The 26,125-nt window shown below is 38.8% G+C and overlaps 1 protein-coding gene and 1 long non-coding RNA gene across 4 annotated transcripts in view; one reads left to right on the forward strand and one right to left on the reverse strand.

Annotated features, from left to right (window-relative positions):
• Positions 1-1,193: 1,193 nt before the first annotated feature.
• CEP135 (centrosomal protein 135) overlaps positions 1,194-26,125 on the reverse strand; it is a 31,381-nt gene continuing 6,449 nt past the window's right edge. For 2 of the 3 annotated variants that reach the window (XM_081208729.1, XM_081208727.1), the window contains exons 6-27: positions 25,770-25,854; positions 23,770-23,898; positions 23,086-23,301; positions 20,242-20,307; positions 19,434-19,584; positions 18,233-18,426; positions 16,218-16,361; positions 15,416-15,559; positions 14,034-14,099; positions 13,154-13,305; positions 12,403-12,518; positions 11,505-11,659; positions 10,382-10,437; positions 9,435-9,603; positions 8,726-8,836; positions 6,715-6,900; positions 6,157-6,366; positions 4,808-5,010; positions 3,655-3,759; positions 2,912-3,049; positions 1,876-1,942; positions 1,194-1,351 (exon numbers count right to left, since the gene is read on the reverse strand). In XM_081208729.1, the coding sequence (XP_081064855.1) occupies positions 1,894-1,942; positions 2,912-3,049; positions 3,655-3,759; positions 4,808-5,010; positions 6,157-6,366; positions 6,715-6,900; positions 8,726-8,836; positions 9,435-9,603; positions 10,382-10,437; positions 11,505-11,659; positions 12,403-12,518; positions 13,154-13,305; positions 14,034-14,099; positions 15,416-15,559; positions 16,218-16,361; positions 18,233-18,426; positions 19,434-19,584; positions 20,242-20,307; positions 23,086-23,301; positions 23,770-23,898; positions 25,770-25,854 (2,845 nt within the window). In that variant the 3' untranslated portion in view covers positions 1,194-1,351; positions 1,876-1,893. The other variant, XM_081208728.1, reaches the window with a different exon arrangement.
• On the forward strand, positions 10,615-19,427 carry LOC308595195. Its single transcript, XR_014011898.1, has 4 exons — positions 10,615-11,073; positions 11,362-11,408; positions 15,892-16,061; positions 18,407-19,427. It is a non-coding gene; the product is annotated as an uncharacterized lncRNA (long non-coding RNA).

Raw genomic sequence — 26,125 nt, forward strand, 5'->3', positions numbered from 1 at the left:
TGCGCGCAAGCAGTCCGCTGCCGCCCCAAGCCTTGCGCACCCGGCGGGACCTCCTGCCGGGTGCGGGAGGCTTGGGGCGGCAGCGGACTGCTTGCCGGCATGCAGAAGCTTGGGGCGTGCTGACCTCAGCACGCCCCAAGCTTCTAGGTGCACGCAAGCAGTCCGCTGCCGCCCCAAGCCTCGCGCACCCGGTGGGACCTCCTGCCGGGTGCGCGAGGCTTGCAGACACTCGCACGAAGCAGGGGGAGCCCTCCAGAGGGCTCCCCGTGCTTCGGGCGACAGGCTGCCGCCCCAAGCCTCGCGCACCCGGTGGGACCTCCTGCCGGGCGCGCGAGGCTTGCAGGCATTCGCCCCATAAGACGCACCCCGATTTCCCCTTCATTTTTGGAGGGGAAAAAGTGCGTCTTATGGGGCGAAAAATACGGTAGTTTTTAAAAGCAGAATGGCAGAAACCACCATTTCACTCCTTCACGACTGTGGTGTTTCACATAAAAAAAGGCAGTATATGGAATAAAAAGCTGTTTTTTCAGCAGCGAAATTCACAACGGCCCATTTCAAATGCAACAGGAAACGTGCAGCAGCCATGTCGAACACCGGGGCTCATGTGTTTTCCCTCACCTCTCTCCATTTTCATGGTTATGATGAGGTTTCTTTAAACTCTGGGATCCAGTCTGAGTCTAGTTTGTTTGAACTAATTAAAGAGTTTTAAAACCAGTTACATCCAAAGTTGGGTTACATGCTTCCAACCTCATTTGTTAAAGGGGAACACATGAACCTGAGGCTTAATAGGCTTATGCATCTTGCAGGAAACCATGGTTTCCTATTACATTTGAACTGGTCAAATATCTTATTCATGAATTATTCAGTTTTATAATACACACACACATATATATATTAAAAACTACAATATCTTCCCAAGGGATTTCTTCTTTTTTTGTAGTTTTGAACCTAAGTCACTTGTCAGCTGAGTTTTCATCAAGTACTGATGCTGAAAAGTCAAAGGAAATGTTCAAAAAGATCACATTTCATGGCATATTAAGAACATGTCCACAATTTGTGTGTGTGTTCTCTGTTACCACTTTCACTGTGAATGATGTGAAGGTATGAAAACGTACCATACTAATGAACTGTCAATACCTTAAAAACAATATACGGTCATCCTTAATTTTAACACAGTATTTCTGCTGAGACTATTATTCCAGTTAATATATATTTTATTTATTAAAACAATATGCTTTCACAGTTTTATTAAAAGCAACCTAGACACAGCCAACTTCAGGATTTGGGGCTTCCATTTTTGTCGTATGTCATATTCCTTTTCTGTTCTTCATAGCAGTTTCTATAATGGAAACTGGAAAATATGTGCTTTTGAAGAAAAGTTTTAAATCAATCTGCAATTATGTTTGGAAAACTGAAGTTCCTTCACATTAGACAGTATATTATTACTGTGTATTATACCATTAAGTACATATGTTACAGCAAAAGTATGTTAAACAAGATTAATATACTGGGAAGAGACAATTCAGATACACCCTTAATCCAGAATTCTATTCACACTGAAACACAAACAGATCAGCTTTGCATATTATGGAAGTCCCATAATTAAGATTTTTTTATTTAAAATGAAACAAAACTAGAAAAAATGAACCGAGTTGTGGGCAGAGGTAGCTCTGTGCTTAATGTATGCTTCTATGCTCTGAAAAGGTTAGTGGACAGAGATGATACACAGTCAACACATATAAAGTTGACTGTTAAGAAACATATTCCAGAACCTGTTAATATAATATGACATTATTGTGACAATAACTTCAAGTTTATCAGTCTTTTTGCAATAAGAGTCTTACTTCACTTACCTAATAGTTTTTCTAAACTAACCTGCCTTATTTTACGCCATTAAAAGCTGGAGCTCAGCTGTGGCAACTCCTCAAACTTTATCACTGAACTTTAAAAAAAGAAAGAAGAGTGTTGACAGATCCAAGATAAGCATATATATTGCATTATTACTAACATGATAACTTAATGCAAGCAATTGTAATTGTTTTTAATAAGAGCAAAATTCAAGTGATTTTCAAAATACAGGCTCAGCTCTGAAGAGTGATAAAGAAGTAGATGAATCCTTGATCTGCTATTTTTGTTAGGTTTATAGACAATGCTAGGTTAAATTGAACATTATTTAGGACTTACAGGTTATATAAAATTAGTGGGGTGTAAACAAAAGAGCAAATAAATGGTAGCCTAAAAGGCCTTCACTTGGTTTTGTAGTAAACAGCTTGCATTTGAAAATGAGATTTAAATTCGCACACTTTGGTCGTAACCTAAAGACAAAGCTCATCCACATATTTAAGAAATATTGTGTGATAAAAGAATGTTCCAATGGTTGATCACACATTATAAACATTCATTTTTCTCAAGGTTTTAAATGATTTAACAGTGTTTAGGAGGTAGAGTTCATGTCAGTGTTGACAACGAGTCCAAACATGTTAAAACTTCTATTACTGTTCTTCTTTTAAAGTAACTGATTAATCCTTGAAGCCCACACCTCTGAGAAGGAAAAGATTACAGTTATTATATTACATTGGCACTATACTGTCCGTTTAAGACCTGATAACTTAATATTATTTTCTGCGGAATCTGTTTCTCAGTACTTCAAGTCAGACTGCACTATAATAAAAACTATTAATAATATGCACTGGTATAATTTTAGTTACCCTAGCTACCCAAAAGCTCTCCCCCCCCCCAATTACACTCACATGGAAGGGCCACAGAGCAAAGGTTTACTGTTGTCAATCTGTAACTTACTCTTGGAAAAATGCTAACTGCAGACCTGTTCTGACATTTCATTTTACGTTTCATATTATGAAAACTAATAACATGTCAAAAAAGTAAACACCCAATCTATTCAATGGCATACTTGTCTGCTTGTTCTGTTACCACTGTAGCTGTTCTTTCTGGAGAATGTGAAGTTTTAAAAGTTGAACTAAGCGGGGATGAGGCACGTAGCGAAGTGGTAGAGAGACCATGTCGACGCATCTCTTGAATGGCACGTTCCCTGTTAAGTAAAAATAAGAAATTGTAAGCGTATCTCCATGCATTTTGCCACATTGGAAGCAAGTTGGAGCGATACAGAGAACCTTTTGATCCAGTGGAATGTGTCAATTAACGAAGGGAAGATTTTTGCTTATTCTCCCTTCCCCTGAAGCTTCTAGCACTCCCAAAAAATTGCTCTAGAGATTTCTCCTGCTTCCTTCCCGCTTCCTCCATTAGTGGATAAAATAATAATAATAATAATAATAATAATAATAATAATAATAATAGTAATAATAATAATAATAATAATAATTTATTTCTACCCCGCCCATCTGGCTAGGTTTCCCCAGCCACTCTGGGCGGCTTCCAACTGAATATTAAAAACAATACAGCATCAGACGTTAAAAACAGGGCCGCCTTCAGTTGTCTTTTAAAAGTATACTTGTGTTGGAAAAACAGCATTAGGAGAACATATTGGATTCCACTCATAATTCTGTAATCAGATTTTTAGTCAGCTGTAATATTAAATATTTTCTGCAGAATAGTATACATAGTACTTTTATATTTCTTCTCTTAAAAACATAGGATTTGTGACACTGGGCACTTTTATAAAGCAAATTCACTTACCTTTCAAATCGTTCTGTTGTCAGCTGCCTTTTCACAATATCATAATCAGCCTGCAGCTGTGCAAGTTTATTTCGAGTTATTGAAACTTCCCTATTAACGCTCGTTCTAAAAATATTGCAAACAAAGAAAGTTCTTAACAATTGCACAGTTACAGATGGAATCTTATAGGAACTTTAAAAATAGCGGCAACAAGGCAGCTAAACAAGGAGCAAGAAACAACAACAACAAAAACCCCATATACGCAGACATACAAATGTGTACACACAAATGCAAACACACACAATGAAGATATTTCTCAACTGCAAGTTTGTAACTATTATTGGGGAAGATTCTTATCAAGGTCAGTCCAGTTAAAGTATTATGGTTGGAGGCAGAGTCAGCTCAATATGGAACTTAAGACCAGCTCACAACATTTGCTCATGCTGCTAATTCCTTCCATATCTTTTGAGATTTCAAGTGTGAGAAATCAGGATCTGAATCAGAAACCCAGGGCTACATGGGACTGCACTGAGTACCCCAAACATCTAGAGCAGGGGTGGCCAACTTCCAAGAGACTGTGATTTACTCCCACTATAAAAAAACTGACAGTGAGATCAAACCCATCAAAGTTGTTGAGCGTTTGTTGTGGGAGAATGAGCCAAAGTTGTTGAGCTTTTTTGGGGGTATTGGGGTTCCAGGGACACCCCGTGATCGACCTGTTGGACACCCCTGATCTAGAGGGAATTTAGCACTCATGTTCACATGAATCAGTCTCTAAAGCAGTTTCACTAGTTCCTTTAATTCACCATGGCTGAAGTCAACATCTGACCCTATGAATGGATGTGCAGTGAGACAGTACTACAAAATCACTGTTAAAAGAACATATGATGCTACCCTTAATTCCAAGTAAATGCCATTATCTTTGGGCGCAAGTCTTGGAGGACCGAGGGCTGAGACAAAAATAATTAAGACTTAATTATTCCATCTGCATAGTTTCCAGCAACTAAGTTATATAGTTTGTGCAGAATGGTGCTAGAAATTTAGGATTTTATCAGGTGAAAATGGTTTTTTATATATACAGCTAGGTTTCTCATGAGGCCAGATATCTTTGCATGAAGTTATAAACAGTAGCTTTAAAATGTTGTAAGAATAGTTCTGAACTTTACAAACATACAATTTACTCTCCGAGAGTGTTAACTTGTCCTTAAGTAGCTGTATTTCTGAATCTTTCTCATGGGTTATCAAATGATTCTGAAAATCTTTGTCCCTGCTGGTAGACAAGAGTGTTTCCAAGTTCTGTATTGTAAGCCGCTCACTGGACAATTGTTTTTTTAACAGTTCTGTTTCTGCTCTTGCATCTTCACATTCTGATATTACCTAGAACATAAAAACAATTCATTCTAATTAAGAGTTTCAGGTTAAATATTAAAGGTCTTATTCATAGGCATCCTTTCATATAGGCAAATTCTATGCAGATGCTTAACTTTATGTTCCTTCAACAGGTTTAGGTAGTAGTGGCCTTGTTTGCATGTCACATTAAATCAAATTACAGCTTACCAAGACCAAACAAAAGTGTTGGCTCCCTATTACACCTGCTTTGTTCCTCTTTGGGCTAAGATAAGGTTTGGCTTAACATGCTGTCCAAACCCTTAATTGAAATATGTAGCCAAGACTTGTTCTTTGCTTCAGATCTTGCTTAATGGGAAGACACCTTAACCAGTAATGCAGCCAGTATCTGAATATTTAACCATGGTTAAGTATAAACCAGAATGCATCACCATGGTTTGAAGCGGGATTGAACTTACTCTGATTAAACACTACAACTGGTCCGTCTTTCACTTTTAACTTATCTTAAGATTCAAGCCAATATTTCTTAATTTGAGGAAGTTCACATAAAAGAAGACTCGTGTCCTTGCCTCTGTGAAATGTTGGCAGGTCCTCCTAAACACTGTGGGATATGATGTAGGCACTGCAGGGGAAGGCGTAATTGCTCATTTGGTCTTGGATCTGAGCTAAGTGAACACATGGAAGTTCGTGGAATGTTTCCCACTTCCTCCTCCCCATAGTAGCCTCCCATGCCCATTTCTGAAGAGCTCTTCCTCCACTCTCTGAAAAGGGATTTCAGGGGCCACAGCTTGCTGCAGGGGAGTGGAGGGGAAACTTGCCTTACTTGCACTTTCTCAAGTGAACGATCTTAGGGTTCAAATCCTTGGGTTTACATTTTAGTGTCACATTTGACCAGTGGTACCTCTGGATGCGAATGGGATCCGTTCTGGAGCCCCGCTCACATCCTGAAGCAAACGTAACACGCAACTGCGCGTCTGTGTGGGTCGCGTTTCGCTGCTTCTGCACGTGTGCGTGACATCATTTTGAGCGTCTGCGCATGCGGCGAAACCCGGAAGTAACATGCTCGCTGTGGAGCGCAACTCAAAAATATTCTTCCCGAAGCTACTTCAACCCGAAGTATGACTGTATTGAACTTATTTAGATGTGTTGTGCTAAGAGCTAAGTTCTTCCTCTTACCCTCTCAAACTCCATAGATTTGGATGTTAACTGACGTGAGAGACTTTCTTTGCTGGACTCCAGTTTGGCACACAGATCTCTAACAGAAACCACATCAACAGAGATGGAAGACTTTTCTTCTTTTTCACGTTTGAGACTCTCCTCTAGTTTGGCCATACTTTTTGCCATTGAAGAGATCTGTGATTCATAAGCTTGGTGGGCAATGATATGCTAAGTGAAAGACAAATGCAACTCTATTATTACATGCAGGCATGCGACAGTCCGTCTCACTGCACACTAACCAAAATTCAAGCTCTCTTGATCACTGAGTTAATATAAAGAAAACAACCCCCACCAACTTGTTTCCCCCCTCCAAAATACACTTATAATCATTTATAAGCCCTAACGTGCGAGAACAGAAATAGCTCTGAAATTAGTGTTCCCATGAGCTGAAACGAATTATTAATTAACACACCTTGTCCTCTGCAGAAATCTCCAATTAATGCAAAGGTGTATGATTAAGAAAGCACATTAGGAAAAGGGACGAGGTAATAAAGTTCAGCTAGTGTCAGTAATTACCTCCTGAATTTCTTTTTCCAGTAGTTCCGCTCTCTCTCTAAGATGCCGTCTCTCAGTATCAACAGAAAGGAGTTCCAGTCGTACAGAGCTGCTTTGCCCCTCAGCTTGATGGGCCTTTACTTCCCAGCTTTCAGCTTGGCTATAGAGCATCTGGAACTTTTCCAACAGCTCCTTGTTTTCTCTTTCCTAGTTCAAAGCAGAAATATATACCATTGAGCAATGAATCACTGTATCAAATGCTTTTTACCCACAAGAAATCATCACATTGCTTCACTACGCATGGTAGAAGAGTTTGACCCTGAACTTGTCCTCTTCTCCATATTTTACTTGCACCCCAACTCCCACTTCTCTCCTTCCTCTTAAATAAATCATATTTTTTACATCCACATCTTTGTTTACAGTGAGGCTGAGTCCTTGAGTTAGAATCTCAAAGCATTTAAAGCGGATGTTGCTTTTACAAGTTGATACAAATTCTGATGATTACACATAAGAAGGGTGTCATATTTTATGCTTTGTCTGTTGTATAAATTTTCAAGGATTAAGGGGGGCGGGAATGGTCTTTTGCTATGATCCAAATGTATGCACACATAAAACCTGTAGCTCCAGCATGTGTATAAGTTTTTAAAGCATTTTGGAAGTTTGGTGTAAATAGATCTTTAAAGCAGAACACACAGAAACCCCAAACTCTTTCTCACTCTAACTGAACATAAAAAGCTATCTGCTGATTCAAAATGTGAGATACAGAAAGATTCCCTTTCAGAAGAACTCATGTTGCTCAGAGGTCTCTGGGATATATCCTTTGTCTTTGCTGTTTAAGGAAGTTTTTAAGGATGGATGTTTTATCGCTTTTTAAATTATTAGTAATATTCTGTTGGGAGCCACCCAGAATGGTAGTGGAAACATAGCCAAATGGGCAGGGTAATAATAATAATAATAATAATAATAATAATAATAATAATAATAATAATAATAATAATTTGCTACAAGTAACAAATTGCATGCAGTAGGAATCTGCAAGTTTGAGATATTCTGAATAAGATTTTGATTTTTAAATCATTTTAAGTACCTTTCACAAACAGAATTTTAAAAACAATGCTGTGCTACATTACACGATAGGCTTTTCATGGACTATGTTAATTGCAATCACACTGAACACATGCAGTCTGTTACTGGCTTCAATTTAACAACCTGAGAGTGGGCATGACTCCAGCCCTTTGCACGGGGCTTGAAAGCTAGGGCTCCAATACTCAGTACAGTGGAACCTCTATTTGCGACCATAATCCATTCTGGAGGTCCGTCCAGAGGTTGAAACGGGTCGCTGGGAGAGGCGCTGTTGTGCGCGGGCGGTGATTGCCCGCTTCTGTGCATGTGCATGAACAGCGGCAAACCCACCAGTTACTTCCAGGTTTGCCGTGGTCGCGGCTTGGAACGACAGTAAGAAGAGGCGGTGGTAAGTAGAGGTTCGACTGTAGTGTGCATGTCAACTGCTGAAAGAAAGCAGGAAGTCCCTAGCTACAAAACCTAATATCCTGCTGTATTGCCTGCCTAGTCAGGTCTTGAGATGCAGCTTCTAAATGCAAAAGCTCTACCCGGCTTGCAACTTCTGTTGTAGCCAATAAAAGAGGCTGCAGTGAGTGCTTGGTTGGTGTGTGTGTATGTGTGGTGTCCACAGCAGTTGCTCTGGTTTGCAAGTGTGCTGATGGGCCCAAAAAGATTAGAGACCCCTAGTTTAGCATTATGTTTGAATGCAGGCATTGTGCTGGCAGTACAACTGTTAGGCTATATCAAACAGTATTAATATCGAAATCTGTACCTGAAGCCAAATTGTCACTTTTGGAATGTATAAGCTGAATGTTTATTTCATGTTTAGTTTTAATAGTTTCCAGCCATCTCCACCTCTGCAGCACTCCGCTTGTGGGTTGATGCTAGGCCATGCCTGATCTTAACTTTTAAAACATGATACACCTGATTAATAAAATATTCATGGGAACTTCCAAATGCACTTCCTCACCTTTGAGGCCATTAAACTTTCAAACCTGGAGACTTCTGTTATGTAATTATGAACTCTAATTTTCATTTCTTCTTTATCACGCAATGCTGCTTCCAGTTCAGATGAGATTGCCTATTTAGATGATAAACCATTACATATAATATTACATGCAAATAAAAGAAGGCTAGCTCTCATTTGGTAACCCTGTGCCTGAGCTGTACCAGACTTCAGGCTTCAGGTGTATATGTACTTCTGCATAGAAAAGAAATTCCCTATACATAAGAGATCAGGGAAACACTAGTTTTCTATGTTTTGATTTTAAATAAAGGAGCATTCTATCATGCAAGTCCCCCATCTGCAGTCTGAAATGAAAAAAGCCCAGACAAAAATTAACTACCCTAAAGGGAGAACTTGCCCAATAATGGCTAGATTCTAACTTAATGTTGTTTGAACAATCACTTGATGGCTATTTTAAAATCTTACACTTTTTACGGCTAAATGTAATCCGAAGAAAACATGTAAAGAAATACAGTTCCAGGATAGAAAATCTGGACACGTTTAAATCAGCACCCCCTAAAGTAAAAAAATATAGATTGAATGTAATGCTGCCACTCTTAACAAACACACCAGTTAAAATTATCCAAGAGCTACAAATCACATAAAATGTAATTTCAGGTACCCAAACATTATTTAAAGCAATTGTGATATGTATTATTATGAACTATTGTACCTGATTTTCTCTGGCCATTGTGGATAGATCATCCTGTAATCTTCTGTTCTCTTTCAAGGCCATTTCTTTCACCCTGCTGACTTCACCAAGCTCAGAATGTGCTGCCTCGATCTGGCGACGGACGCTGGCTAGTTCTCGGTCTTTACCGCTTAAGGCATCCTTTAATTGGCTAGCAAATGGGGGATTTGGAAAACCTTAAACAGAATTTATCTTTTTGCATTATATAAATCTATGTAACAACTACATTCCAGTAACTAAGATGAATCATCTCAAGTGTTTTTAACTTTGCATTAGATAGTAATGATAACATTATTGTACAATTCCATCTTTGCAGTTTCTTTATTAGCAACTTGATCGCCAAGCATTATGTCTGAAATTGTGGCACAGCACTATGATTGGTAACATGGGCCACATAATAATAATAATAATTTGTACCACCAAGTTATAGTTTGTTTTAACCATCTAGTAAGCCAAGACTTGGCCCAGATGTTCAAACTGCAGTTTGCTTTGCATAATATTAGTTTGCTGTTCTTCTACTTACCCTGCAAATACTCAGTTGCTATACTGAATTCCTTCGTAGCATTTGAGTATTGGCAAGGCACCATCAATTATTATCATTGGTTGGCTGTGGAAAAGATCAGGGAACATTACATTTTCCTCCTTGGAAATATTTTGGCATGCTCCTGAGCAAAAAAACAGCCCTCCACCGATTCTTATGTAAGGTGCACAGAATTTAAAGTACATTTGTAAGTGCTGAATTAGGATAATTGTAATTGCCTTAGGTTTCCCCCCTCCCCCAAATGGCCATATTTTAGCCTGCTTCAGAGGAACCATCTTCTTCACGTACAAAGGTTCAATTATAAGTATATTAGCTTATTAAAATACTTTGATTGCTATAAGATGAAATTGCAGAGTCAAAAGTAATAATTTTCATTACTATTACTTACTCTAAGGACGACTCTAACTGAGTAAGAGTTTGTCGCAAATTGAGGATAGTTTTTTCCTATAGAAAGAAACATGATGGCAAAGATTATTGGTTTTACATAATTCACATCAACCGCACTAATAGGTATGATCAACAAGTGAAATACAAATATACAGCATAATACAGTACTGTTACCAGTCATTCACTAGCAGTCTCTTGTAGTTTAATATTTAAGAGTAGCTGAAGCGAAAAAAATTGGGTACCTTCAGCTTACTAATGGCCAATGATATTCAATATTCATTTGCATTTATTTATTTATTTTCCTTTGGACTCCATTTTTCTTTTGGCCATCACTACTTATGGCCTGAAGGGACTGAAGTGTGAGGTTACTGATATACCACATACCTTCCCAGGAAAAAAATGTGGCCTCTTGTAACCATCCTAAGTTCATAGTTTCTTTTCACAATGCTGACAGCACATGATTCTGACAGTAAGGCACAGAGAAACTGGAGAGCAGAGGTGGAAAAACTGTTGCACAACCCTTCCCCTTTTCACATTTACTTCAAAGTGCTTTTCCTTTCCCCTACTCTCTCCTGCCTAAAATGAAAGCAGTAAGGGAGCATATGGGGCATGTGTCAGCATTTCTGCTCCTACTGCTTCATGCCAGCAGTCAGAAAGCTGGGGGAGAAGGGAGGAAAGAAATACGCGGAGAAGGTAAAGCTGAAAAGATCTCGGCAGCAGTTTCATTTTATAATTTTTATTACTAAATACTCATCTATTAATTCAAGCTTCTTTGTATGCATTAGATTGTGATCTCTTCAGAAGTACTTATAGGGCTGCTGGTTTTGGTGACTGCTGAAACTTAAGACTATAAACAATTTTTCCCCATACTCATTTTTTTTAATCTTTAATGTACAGTTTGATTTTTTATTATGTTTTAAGGAAGCTATTGACAGTTACTAATTTTCTTCAGTTCATAATTCTTTTGTTGTCTTTTATCAGTATGCACCATTCAAGACTTACAAGTCCTGACCTGGATCAAAAGTCAGGTAAGCAGAGTACAATAGTAGTACAATAGGCCCCCTCCTCCCAACTCCAGCCCATGTGTCCCCCTGATGTGTCTATTTCATGCCCCGTGTACATACCTTATTGGCTAAATTGTCATCTAGATAAGCAACTCTTTCTGTCTTTTCATCTACACTTTCCTGGAGGCTGTCTTTTTCCTTAGCCAAGACATTAATTGTACTTCTGAGCACACTGATGGTCTCATCCTGTGCATGGTGCTTATTACTGAATTTACCTGAAAATAAATAAATACTGTTTGAATTATGAAGAGCAGGGGCTCCCAAAATGTGGTCTCCAGACTACATTCAGGGGGGCTTCAGCATGTCTGTGGATTTGTGGTTGAAGATGGGAAACAGTATGTTCATTGCAATGAAAAGTCACATTTATTTCAATTGTATTTTAATTGCTTCTTTTATATCTTATTTTGTATTTTATTGTACTACAATAGGAATCTATGGAAAACAATAAAATTTAATTTATGAGAAATAAAAGCAGCAATAAAATGCATTGAAAAAACTATACGGAATCTAGAACAGCACATTACAATTGATACAAAAGGCAGAAAAATAATTAAGCAGTTAGCAAAGACTCCTAGCAATTTTCAAGCAGTCCATGGGGCAAAACGTTTAGGGATCTATTGATGTAGAGCTTAAAGATGACAGCTAATGTTGTGTGAGCAGACATTCACTCATGTAATGGAACTTTTCAAGCAGTCCATGGGGCAAAAACTTTAGGGATCTATTGATATAGAGCTTAAAGATGACAGCTAATGTTGTGTGAGCAGACATTCACTCATGTAATGGAACTTCTCCTTCCACCTGCCGCCTTATCTCTGACCCCCCTCACCCAACAATATCTCTGACCCCCTCACAGAACAATGTTCTGTGCCAAGAGTTAAACTAGTCTCAATCTCTTGACTTTTCAGATTAAGTAGTTAAGCCGTAAATTTTTCACTCTAAGAAATAAAACAGCATTCACCTGTTTTTTCTTCTAGCAATAAAATTTCTTCTTGAGCCAAATGAAGTTCATCATCTTTAAGAGCCAACTGATGCTGCACTTCATCTAAAGATTTTTGTATCTGTTCATTTAGTAGTCTGCAGAATTGATATCCATTTTGGAGGGAGGGGGGAAACAGGTGCAGGTTTTTAAATGTAAATAAGTTAGAATATGATAAGCACAACCTGAAAACACTGCAAAGCACAGAATTATGCAGCAAAGGGAATGACACTTTCGAATGAGCTTACAAAAACAGCAATTAGTAGCTGTACCTTTTAAAGCTTTTAAAAAACAGCCTCAGAAAACTAAAACCATGCATCAGGATATATCAGCTAGAAATGCAGAGACACTGAACATTATACTTTTAAGGAATCCAATCTTTTATCTCCTGAAATTGGGGCACTGACACAATTTGGGGCTTAATTCGAACCAAAGCACAGCCGAAGCCTCTTGCTTAATGAAATAACTGGACTGAACCCTAGGATGTGTTAAGTAATACTAAATTGTCTTCAAGCATATTCAGTGTTCCTTTCCATCATTACTAAGCAACTGGAATGTCCACATATTATTTTGAATTAAGGAACACAGCTTCCAATATGACTTTCAGGCAATTATGGAGCCTGCATCTCTATTTAAGGTCTGAAAATTGATGCAAATATTTCCTGTAAAATGACATAAATTAATAGATTTGAGCAAGGCACCAATAAGATACTAAATAAATGGCTGAACTTACTGAAGGGAGTTTATTTCTGTTTTAAATTGTGAAGCATCTTCAGACAACTGAGACAGCTGATGAGACTTAATATTTGATTCATCTTCTAAGCAGACTATTTTGTTTTTTAACAATGAAATAGTAGTTACTTGATCAAGATGTTCAGTCTCCAACTGCAGCAGAAAACAACACACAAATATTATTTTCTGAATCTGCTAAGAGCAGCATTTTTCTTGAGAAAAAAAATTAAGTATTTAAAAAGCTAAGCAAAATCCTAATAAAGACCAGTTCACTCAAATTCAATAAAAACTGCAAAACTACAGCTGTAATCTTAAGCTCCTTAGAATCATAGTGTTGGAAGGGACCGCAAGGGTAACCTTGTCCAACCCCCTTCAGCGCAGAAATCACAGCTAAAAGATCCCTGACAATGTGGCCATCCAACCTCTGATTAAAAACTAATGAAAGAGAGTCCATCACCCTCTAAGGTAAACTGTTTTAGTTTTTTAGTTTAGGCCCAGTTCTCCAGTCTGTTAAGGTAATCTTGAATCCTGATTCAATCTTCTGAGGTATAAACTACCCCTCCTAGTTTGGTGCCATCTGCAAATTTGATAAGCACCCCCTCATTAGTGAACTCCACCAAAATCTTTTAGTTGTTAAGGCGCAATGTACCGGCAGTAAAGCTCACAATAATGGAGCTGCCATCAGGAAAAGGAAATTGAAAAGGAATTGCTAAAAGTTCATACGATGTCTATCGAAAACCTGGTCTTGCAAATGATTGTGAGAAGTAAACGGACAAAAGCCATGGTCTCAATCATAATTTGAATAGTCAACACACAAACAATGACATTCCATCACTACGCATTAATAAATTCTGATGCCAGCAAGTATTTAAATCACTTACTCTGTGAACAGTGTTTTCCAAGTCTGATATTTCCTGTTCTAACTTTGATTTTTCATCCTGATGGACCTTATGAAACAAAGAAAAACAACTCATCAGAGGGCATTGTTTAATTGTCTGATTAACCTTTGAGCATCTGATCGTCTAGGGAGCATGGGAATTAGGAGACATAAAGAAAACTGCACCTACTCTCTATGCCTTTAGAACACTGAACTTGGCTAATATATGTGCTATGTGGAAAGGTGAGGCAGGAAGAACAGACACAGAAGGCATGGGTTTATGTCAGGGCTGGAGTCAAAAATCATGACAGCAAGCAAGAAGCAGAGTTTATCAGAGAAGTTAACTCTTTATTTAAAGAAATGGTATACAACTCAGCAACACTTCCCAGCAAGTCCTGCCCCTATAGAGCAGCTGCCAGGACTGAATGTCCCCACCTTCAACCTCCTCTAAAGCTCCCCCTCTGCTGGATGTTTCCCAAGCAGCCTCAAACTGCATCTAGGCATCTCTAATCTCTGCTCCACTCTATGCATCATTCTGTGTGTCATTGGAGACAAGGGGGCTCTTTTCTCCAAAAGGGGGGGGGGCAGGACATCACTTTCGAGCTGCTGCTGCTTTTGACTGGCTCTGCCCTGCCTCCATTTGTTTCCTGCAGGTTCGACTGATAAAGAATTCCTTGGGAGCAGAGTCTGGGTGTCAGTTGTTGAAGCCTCTCCTCTGCTCCTGATGACTCTGCTGCTGGTTCCATAGCAGCTCACATGGATACTCACACAATGTTAATATTAACAACAATAGAAGCAGCGCTCCCCCCCCCCTTAAAAAATGTTTAGGGGTGCTCTCATTTTGACTCAAGAAAATCACCATTTTATAGTTCAAGTTGGGAGAAATAAATACAGTAAATGGACAAAAGTACAAAGATTCACAAAATGTTTAGGGGTATGCGTACCCCTGCATCCCCCCAGAAAAAAGCACTGCATATATGGGTCCAGAACACTATATATATATGGGTCCAGAACACTAGAAGTATTATGTGCAAGATAGCAGCTTATTGACTTCATCTGTAGCATGGTTTCCCCCCCCCCAAAAAAAAACTGACGCTCCAAATAATAATAATAATAATAATAATAATTATTATTATTATTATTATTATTATTATTATTATTATTATTATTTATATACCACCCTTTATCACAAGATCCCAAGGCAGTTCACAAGATAAAAATGTGTCTTAGAAATTTTTGAATGGCTTTGGCTGAAATCAGTGAATTGACTGCCCTGCTTAATTGCGCCATCCATGGGGAGTAGCGACTTTTGTGAGGTAACAAAGTAGCACAAAGTTATCGCAAGCTCGAAACATTACAAAAAAGCATTATTTGTAAAATGATGACCTTTAACTTCTCTCTTAGTCCTTCTTTCTCTGCCACCACTCTTCTGAAATCGGACATTGCAATGTTCCGCTCCTCTTCTGCGTAACTTTGTGTCATAAAAGAAGTTTTTGTTTCTCTCCGTAGACGGTTTAACTCATCTTGAGACTTAAAAAGGAAAAAAAATAAACGTTTTTTAAGTGTATCAATAAAATGAATATATATATGCAAGCTATCAGATCATGCATGGAGGAAAGAAAGGCGTAAGATGGTGGGTGAAAGAAAAAAGATGGAGAACAAATAAAACGCTGCCAAGTATATGAGGACTTTGGCCCAGCACTGACTTGTACCATGCCACCTGCCCAACCAGAGGCCATTCTTACCCAGTTCAATGATAGCTATGCATCTGGTGCAGGTTAAGACATTGTCTCAACAGCATAAATCTATTACCTGTCCTTTAATCTGCATTCATTCCTCTTTCTGTTACTTCCATGTCTAAGCCTGGCTCTGCAGCAATTGCTGCATCCTATTCTCACAGTGGTGAACCAGATGCATGTGGGAAACCTGCAAGCAGGACCTGAGGACAAAAGCACTCTCCCCTCCTGCAGTTTCCAAGACGTATTCAGAAGCCTCCTGCCTCTGACTATGGAGGCAGAACATAGTCATCCTGGTTAGTAGCCACTAATAGCCTTAGCCACCACGATTTTGTCTAATTCTCTTTTGAAGAGTATTTCTATGATTATATGTTGCTTCCTTCTTGCTCCTGCAAATCTCGGCTCCATTATACATGTTATGTCAGTGGCCCCACCTATTAATTTGGACTTACCCGTTCATAAAGAATGCTTAGTTTGTCTCTTTCTGCAGTTAAGAGTTTGACATTAGATTGAATTTCTATCATGTGCTTTTCAAATCTTTCTAGCATAGACTGTAGCTCATCTCTTTCTCGGGTGACCAATCTTAGATCACCATTCTGTCAAAAAAATAAGGGGGGGGGGGGGAGGAAAATCACACATTAAAAACTATATTACTAGTTACCCGGCACAGATACTGTACTGTTACTGACAGGTGCTACTGATGTAAATAATCAGCGCTGAAATACTGGGTTAAATTACTTTAATTATACTGAAGTAATTAAGACAGATATGTCTGATGACAGGATTATACCTCAAACTATGGCTGAGTTCAGACGATCATTCCAGGCTTCATAAACAGCTTAGCATTAGAAGAGTGGGTCTATGTGAGCCCTGGGCATGAGGAACATATGCATTTTAGGCTGTAGTCCTATGCATGTTTAATTAAGGAAAAGAATCTTACTGAATTAAGTGGAATGTACTTCTGAGTAAATATGAATAGTAATATCATCATACTGTACTGCCTCATATTTAACCCTAACGCTCCAATTTTTGGACAGTATCAAATTGCTATTAAAGCCCAACAGATACCTTTAAAGACCCAGCAGGAAGTAAAATTGATTTGATTTAAAACTAACTTGTTTAACATAAAAATACACTGTATTGACACTACGTTTCAAAAACACAGCTCAAGCACCAAATCTACTGAGATACAATGTTTACTTAAATTCTTCATTGGGCTCTCTGGAAGCCATGAAAGATACAGCAGAAGAGAAAGTAAAACAAAAACAAGCAAACAAACAAACAAAATGCTTAGGTGAAATATTGCACTCATAGTAAATAATATAAGATATATCCCCAGTGGCCTAATAGGGACTTTCAAGAAGGCAAATCAGAAAGCATTGTCACAAATTTGCACTATAAGTATAAACATGCTCCAAGCTGGATTTACACCTGATGGCAAAGTTCATTCCTGAAGTCCAACTGCACAGAAACACTTTGCAATGTTTGGGAGCTATTTGCTTTGTTTTAGCAAACAGATGAATGTAGAGGGGGGAAATTATTACAAAGCAGGGTAAGGTAAAGGTAAAGGGACCCCTGACCATTAGGTCCAGTCGTGACCAACTCTGGGGTTGCGGCGCTCATCTCACTTTATTGGCCAAGGGAGCCGGCGTACAGCTTCCGGGTCATGTGGCCAGCATGACTAAGCCGCTTCTGGCAAACTATAGCAGCGCATGGTAACGCCGTTTACCTTCCCGCTAGAGCGGTACCTATTTATCTACTTGCACTGTGATGTGCTTTCAAACTGCTAGGTTGGCAGGAGCTGGGACCAAGCAACGGGAGCTCACCCCGTCGCGGGGATTCGAACCGCCAACCTTCTGATTGGCAAGTCCTAGGCTCTGTGGTTTAACCCACAGCGCCACCCGCGTCCCTATTCCAGGATTTCTGAAGTGGTCTAAACAGGGGAAAAACAGCATTTCAAATATGCAATTTTCTATACCATATTCTGAGAATTTTCTGGGAATAGAATGGATCCCAGTTAATGAAGGTGTTCAACAGTTTCTCTTTTCCATTCACATTGGTAAACTAGACAGATAGCTTTGTAATGCAAACTTTTTTTAAAAATTGAAAAACAGGAGTCAAGGGGGGAAATGAAACACAAACAGTTAAGGGACCCCATGTTCTCTGAAGAATACATTGAATATGAAGTGGTTCAGGTTTGCTAAAAAGTTTTACAAATATTTTGAAAAGCTGCTGGGGTCTGCAGCAAATCCACTGGCATACAAGTATTAAACCTTGCACTTCTATTGGAAAACATTGTTTTCCCTTACTAAAACAGTATGAATTCAGTTAGCCAGTCTGACTACTTGAGAAATGCCTCCTCCTTACTACTGGCAGTCACATCTGAGTAGTACGGCAGTTGTAAACTGGGGCACCATATGAAAAAGGTTACTAGGCATTATAATGTATTTAACAAAAAAATTATTACCTTTTCTGGTGACTTGCGTAATGGGCTAGATCTTTGTTTAATTATCTTTTGGAGACACTCTAGCTCACGCTTATAGTAGTCCCTGTCTTCTTCTATAGTTTTTACAAATGCATCCAGACGAGAAGGTGATTTGTCCCCAAGTGCTATACCGCCTTCTAATCTCATTTTCTCAAGTTCTACAACAAGCTCCCGATCTGCATGAGAAAATAACCAACAAGCATGAATGAAGTTAGCATATACCAGAGGTGGTCAATTTAAAGAAAACCAGCACATGGTTGAAGATATACAACGAAGATGCTAGAAGGAGCAAAGTCAGACAGAACTGCATTCATCCATCCTCAAGAAAATATGGACTAAAGGAGGAAGAATGCATTTTAAAAATTACTATCTTAAGAGGCAGTCCAATCTTTTAAGTCCAATCTTTTAAGAGTGGATAATACCAAGGAAACAGGTTTTACCCTATATGATGAAGAAAGGAAAAGAAAAATTGGGCTCACCAGGCAAATTCTGGTTCAAAAAATGTGTAGGTAACTCACCAGCGAAGTAAGTTGTACATGTTAAAAGTTCTGCTATCTTCAGTGTATTTCCCCCAGCATTTGAATACAAGCTATCACAGTGGTCCCCAACCTTTCTGAACAATTCTCATAGGCACTACAACAGAATGGCTGCAGTGGTGGTGAGCCTAGCACAAGACACCCATTTCACAGAAGGGAAACTGTTTCCTGCCTCTCCCGACCCCTAACTTTGTCACTCCGTTCCTCTAGGCCCCTTCCCCGCACTGCTACTTCCTTCATCACCATCAGAGCCCCCCACCGAGGATAAGGCCGAGAGGGAACAAACGAACAGCAAAAGTAAAGGGGAGCAGAGGCAAAAGTAAAATCCCAAAGAAAAGCAAAACTTCAGAACAATAGAAAAGAGTTCTCCATAAGGCACATTGCCTTCCACGACATCACTTGTGGATATCCCAGCTTTTGCCCTGCCTGTTTTTCCCCCCTGTTCGGTTGGAGTCTGCAGGAAGACTTCCAATTGGGCCACATTGTTGCTGTGGCAGCAATGGGGTGGATAGGGGCCTGAGCAACTCTCAAGTAGTGAGCTGTCGGTGACCCAGGGAACATCTTGGTAGATGCTTGGTAGGTGCAGGTACTATGCTGTGGATTGTCTTGGGTACAACATGATCCACCAGATCTCTTAAAACACATACCTATTATTTCAAGGTTTTCAAGTTTTTTGGCCAGTCTATGGTTCTCTAGTTGAACCTGGTTTAACAACACTTCAAGATTTTGTTTTTCATCAGTTTTTCCATAGAGTTCTTCGGTCAGCCTGTCTTTTTCTCGCCGATATGTAGATAACTCCTAAAGTCAAATTACACATTTTCAAAATAGGATAGTACAGTAAATATAGAGTTTGTAAAACAATATTTCATTGACATAGGTCTTTCTACTTATACATGATGCTTAAATCTAAATTCTAGTCATCTTCCAGACAAGTTGTAATAGCAAAATGCGGCATAATGAAAGAATGTCTCCAGTAATGGGAAAGTGCAAACAATGTACTTTTAAAATTCCAGGTTTGGGAAAAGCAGAGAATTGCTTTCTCAAAATCTACTTGTTTCCTGTTGAAATCATGTGACTTAACATGCTTAACTGACTGGATTGTGCAAACTCTCTTTAATATAAGTGTGGCTTTCAAGACACAGTAGTTAGTTTTTTGTTCTGTTTGCAGTAGAGTTTAATCTAATCTGAAAACAAGAATACTGTTCTACCAAAACATGTCCAATAAAGGATATCACTTATTTTCTCTTTTCTTCTCTAGAACTTGTGCATTATCAGCTGTTTGTCAAGAAGTAGAAAAGCAGCACAGCTATCAAAATACTGCTGCTACTAATGCTTTCCTTTCTTGTTTTGTTAAACAGATGTCTTTAGCACACACATTATATTCAGCCTAAATATCCAAGTATTAAAAATGCATTGAGTTAAATAAACTTATTCCACTTTAAAATTGTTACTTACTGATTTAAGCTTCGCTATTGTCTCTTCACGATCTTGGATTTCAGTGTATGTTTTTTTAATCTCTTCCTGTAAATCATAAATGATAAAATGTTTATAAACGTGAAGAGTCTTTATAAATATGCCACCATATTACACAGATGCACTTCTTTTACACAGAAGTAAAAAAAAAAATCTTTTCATATTTTTAAGGTCATGTTCCTGTTTAAACATAAAATATATCAAGTAAGTCCACATGGTATCTAATATCTATTATATCTATAACTTTCATTCACATAATTTACAGAAAAAGAGCAGGGATGTACAAAACTGTCTGCAAAATGTTATGTACCGTATTTTTCGCTCCATAGGACGCTCCTGACCAAAAGACGCACCAAGTTTTTAGAGCAGGAAAACAAGAAAAAAAATCTGACTCAAATTTTGTACTAAACTATTTAAAACAGCAAAGTGTGTGGCTCCTGTCCACTTTGCTGCTTTAAAGCGAGCCATGGTATATAATGATGAGAATGGAAAAAGGACACATTCCATTATAATGTAGCTGTTTTCATTATCACTGGGAAGTCAGTATTGGCAGCAGTCACAAAAACTAAAATTTGAGCATTTTACTGTTATTAATCAAGAATATTAATAGTCAGGGAGAGAAACCAGGGCTGTGCAAATGAGAAGTGCTTGGAGTATGGAGGAACAGCAAAAAGATGATGATGATGATGATGATGATGATGATGATGATGATGATAATAATAATAATAATAATAATAATAATAATAATAATAATAATAATAATAATAATAATTTATTTATACCCCGCCCATCTGGCTGGGCCTCCCCAGCCACTCTGGGCGGCTTCCAAAAGAATATTAAAATACTGTGAAGCTAAAGATCAAATGATTGTGCTCCAGTTCCTAAATCTCTGAAGTTTTCTCAAAACAGGCATGGTTGTTTTGAAAGGAAGATTCAAAATGGAGTGACTGAGCAAAGAACAGAGGAGGAAAAGAGGGCAGATAAATAGCTTCCATTCAATACCAAGAGAACACAATGTTTTTGGTTTAGTATAAGTGGACTGTACTTGTAAGAATTTGTATAATGAATTATAGAGTTGGAGTGGAATATCAGAGCCTCTTTTCAGCAGTAAAGATTAGCTACTAGGAACATGGTCCACACACACAGGATGTCTGGTTATAGCTGTGCAGCTTAAACTGTTCCTGAGCCAGATACCTGCTTAGTTTTAGCTGAAATTACTATTACTGGTTTGTAGAGATGCTTTGCATGTATTTATGACTATTTCCCCAAAACTGCTACTTGAAGAAATCCCCAAACTTACTATTTTTAAACTTCAAATGGAGCCCAGAATCCAGTTAGGCAATCCTTTGCAGTTGAATTAGGAGGCACTGAGAGACAGCAATTTGCTGCTCCCCACCCCCACCCTCCACCCCAGGAGCACACAGCCTTCCCTCTGCTTACAAACCTTGTCCGGACTTCAGGGGAAAGCAAAGTCTGTAGGCAGAGCAGTGTAGCTCCCCACCCCCACCCCCAAAAAGAACCCCAGCAGCACACAATCTTCCCTCTGCTTGCAAACCTTGCAAACCTTGTCGGGACTTCAGGGGAAAGCAGAGGCTGCCGGTAGAGCCGCGTGGCTCCTCCCCCCACCCCCAAAGAGCAGCCCAGGAGCACAGGACAACAGCGATTTGGCTCCAGGGAACACACATTCGCTCCATAAGACGCACAGACTTTTCCCCTTACTTTTTAGGAGGGAAAAAGTGCATCCTATGGAGCGAAAAATACGGTAGATTTATGTGCATCATCAATGAGCTAATGTAGCAGAGTACATACAAGGCCAAGCTACAAAGTTAGTAAATTGAAATCTAGTCTACATCTGAGCTCTGTAGATGGCCTCAAGCAAGCTACTCCCTCTCAGCCTCAGACTCTATCTGTAATATAGGAGAATCTGACCTACCTTACATGGCTGTTGTATGGTTTACAACAAAACAATACATGTTAAATGCATCAAATGCTTGAAAATGTTATATAAATGCTATTTGTATTATTCCTATAAACTGTAGCAAAAAAACTTTGCAGTTGAACTACCATCATCTGCGGGTATAGGGTGGTAAATAAATAAATAAATAAATAAATAATAAAAATTCTATTTACTTGTCAGATGGGAATACAAGGAGCAGAGAAACCCAGAAATTACTGTAAATAGCACATATTTTGAAGCCTCTATGGGACAAAGAGACCTGGAGTGCAGCAGAAAATTTAATGGAACTGGGGAGCAGTTGAATGACATCGGAGGTGTCTGGTGGCTACAGGGATAGCAAATGACTAGGAAAAGATCTATGTGAGCAAATCTACAGAAAGGTCTCCAGATCCCTTCTGCAGAATAAGGGAACCCAGCAGACTAAAGAGAAGTTCTCTAGCAAATGTGCAGCATGTCCACAGTGTAACAGCTGTCCTTAGTAGGAAAGAAAATACCAAAACGCTCATCTGACATCCCAAAGGCCCTTTTGGAGGTTAAACTAATCCTTCTTATAGCATATGGTTACTCAGTTCTACAGTTCCTTAGCCAACTACAAAACAGACCTCATTCCATTATAATGTACACAGGGGCCTGTTACAAGCATTGCAAATACAACAAAATATCAAAATCCATACATTAAAGCAAGGATATGGAAGTTATGGCTCTCCAGATGTTGCTGGTCTGCAAATCCTCTTCTGCACTACACTTTATGAAATTTAAAATACAAGGGCAAATGTGTGTACTTTTAAAAGCAGATGCAACTCCTGAAACCTTTCATTGGGAGTTGAGACATTTTCTTGATGTTCTACCAAGTTACAAAATTCCCTTACCTTAGCCTGTCCAATTTCTTTATCTGCAGTCTCAAGCACAATTTCTTTGTGCCTTTCCAACTGTTGTGCCAACTGATCTATTTCACTCAATTCTTGGCACAGTTCTTCATTTTTATTGCTTAAATGAGCCACTTCACTAGTGACATTTTGCTTACTGTCCAGAAGATCTTGTATGCGCATTTCAAGCTCTTTGTTTGTTTGCTGCAGAAATTCAATCTGAAACACATCCACAACATACAAAATGTTTCAAGTTAATAAAACAGTAGAAGCACAACTACAGGCAAACAAAAGATAGCAATTAGTTCTCAAATAACTTTCCATTATTAGCTGTAGTACTTTATGTTCTTAGAACATAAGAAACATTTGAGATCTGTGGATATTTTAATTAGCTGAATAGCCAAGTCATGAATTTGGTTCCCAAACATTTGGAGGAAACAGCCTCCAAAAATTTTCAGCCATATTATCATTGCTAAGTTAATCGGCTGGAACACAATGACCACAAAAGGAATAAACTAACTTATGAGTAGGTGTAGGATACAGCCAGTAAAATGGGACGTGACATCTCTGATCACAGTTATGGAGTCAATTCAGGTGTTTTTGGAGTTGCAGCACTTCACTAAAGCTTTATCGGGAGCTGAGGAATCTTACAAAGGTTTCTAAGTGAAAGAGGCTCAAACATGTTACCTGTAAATTTAAGTGAGCAATAATTTTTTCATTACTTCTGCTTCTGGCTTCCAAAGATATGACATCATGAGAGCGACCGCCATCCAGTGCCAGGCCTAAACGCTCAATCTCACTGTCTCGCAGCTCAACCTTTGGAGACAAAATCATTATTCTTTTAAAATGATTTAGTGTTGCTGCTGTAAATGCCTGGCCAGAACTTCTCGACTTAATACATAAGGATATGGGACTGTTCTAGGGTTGCGATGATTTCCAATGAAAACACTCATCATACCAGAAATTATCCTCAATACCAGTCTGATGTATGGACCATTTGTGAATGTGTTACCAGAGAGGCTGTGATAGCATGCAGGAAGGGTCCTCCTCAAGTGTTCTAGGGGCCTGTCAAGTTCATCAAAGCCACACATGCCAACACAACAGAGGTAAAGTGCAATGAGATTAAGAATAAGTTTCTTTGGAAAGGAAACTGAATATTAATAGGAATCTCTTCTTAGGAAACTGCCTTGGGGTTTGCTGTGGAACTGGTGATGCTCATGCACAACGTTTTATCATTGTAATCACCAAAATGTCAGCTAGGATTCCCCCACAATTAACTGGGATTTCCTTTTACAGGCAAACCTCGGTTGTTGAACGTAATCCATTCCGGAAACCCATTCAGCTTCCAAAATGTTCGACAACCAGGGTGCGGCTTCTGATTGGTTGCAGGAGCTTCCTGTAATCAAGCGGAAGCCGTGTTGGACGTTCGGCTTCCGAAAAATGTTTGAAAACCGGAGCATTTACTTCTCAGTTTTTGGCATTCAGGAGCCAAAACGTTCCAAAACAGGGGGGTTGGGGAGCTGAGGTTTGACTGTACCACAAAAATTCTCAGATAACCCATTGTACATGTGCGGTCACTCCTGGTGTGGATGCTCGCTATCACATTTTCTTGTAGATGATTTGTCACACATTTTGGTGGGTGGTTTCTAATACCACACACCTACTTCTGTTTGCTCCTCACTTGATACAAGTGTGACAGTTTCCACCAACTGTCTTATTCTGGAGGAGTGTCCAAATTTCGACTAGCCAGTTAGGAGGAGTTGTTCTCTCGAGATATCTACACAGTACAAGTAGGGTATTAACTCAGAAACTGTTATCATAGTAAATACACCAGGCACTTTTGTGCAAGTCCTCAGTATTGATTTTTTTAAAAAAACAAAAATTAAATGCAAATCGATACTGCCCAGTTTCTCCCTCATCCCATCTGTAAAGAAAGCACATGCCTCAATTTTGTATTTTGTCAAATATGGTAACTTGGGCTAGTAACATTTTCTCTCCTATGTTTCCTGTTTTATTTTGTTTTGTTTTATTAAAGGAATACATGCACATAGTTACAAAAATATTGTGTGCATGCCCAGAACAGAAAAAGGCAATGGAAGGGAAGGGAGGAACAACTGAGAAGGATAAAAACTCCTCTGTATAAATTCTGTCAAGCTCTACCCACTGGGATAGACGGATTATAATATAATATAATATAATATAATATAATATAATATAATATAATACCAGTGAATAGCCAGGACAGGAAAAAAATAGGAGTTTGGTGAAAGCTAATGTGCCAAAACTATTAACAGAAAAATTGAACCAATCTCTTTGCGATATAGGGACCCCAACTGAAACCACCCGTATACAGAGTCAGAATCCTGACCCATCTAGCTCAGTATAGTTTACACTGACTGCAGCTCTCTAGCATTTCAGACAGGGATTGCAGATTGAGTCCGAGATGCTCTGCATGCAAAGCATGAGCTGTACCACTGAGCTACATTCCCCACTGTGTCAGTAGAATGAATACGGAAGTAGCTATGCCAAAGCAAGCCACTACTGGCTTTTAACCAGAACATTAACAAAATGCTGACAGTTCCTGGGGGAAATGCTGATCTTAAGATCCCTTCTTCAGCAAAGAGAAACTGTAGACTATACTGAAAAGTTAAGAAGCAAAACACACAACCCGTAAAATATTAGTTTACCTGTTTGCTGTAATTTTTCACCTCACGTTCCGCTATCTCTAGCTTTTCTTGCAAGTCCGACACTTCTAACTGCAGTTCATGAATTCTGAAATATATTTTATCTGAATTTGAGTTTCATTCAGGAATTCTACATTAATAAAATATTTTCCGCAGACAACTCTCATTATTACCTGTTCTACAGTCACTCAAAATCTCAAGTCATTCAATAGACTGCATACATTTAGAAGCAGCAAAAGTAAAAGTAATTAATACAACGTGTTTTACATTAATACCCCCCTCAAATAGGCATAGTACTAAGAAAAATATACTGAACTTTTTAGCCTTACGTTGTTAAAACATTGAAACCTAACATTGCT

The sequence above is a fragment of the Podarcis bocagei genome (genome assembly GCF_964188305.1).
Source record: "Podarcis bocagei genome assembly, chromosome: 9".
In the NCBI taxonomy this organism is placed as follows: domain Eukaryota; kingdom Metazoa; phylum Chordata; class Lepidosauria; order Squamata; family Lacertidae; genus Podarcis; species Podarcis bocagei.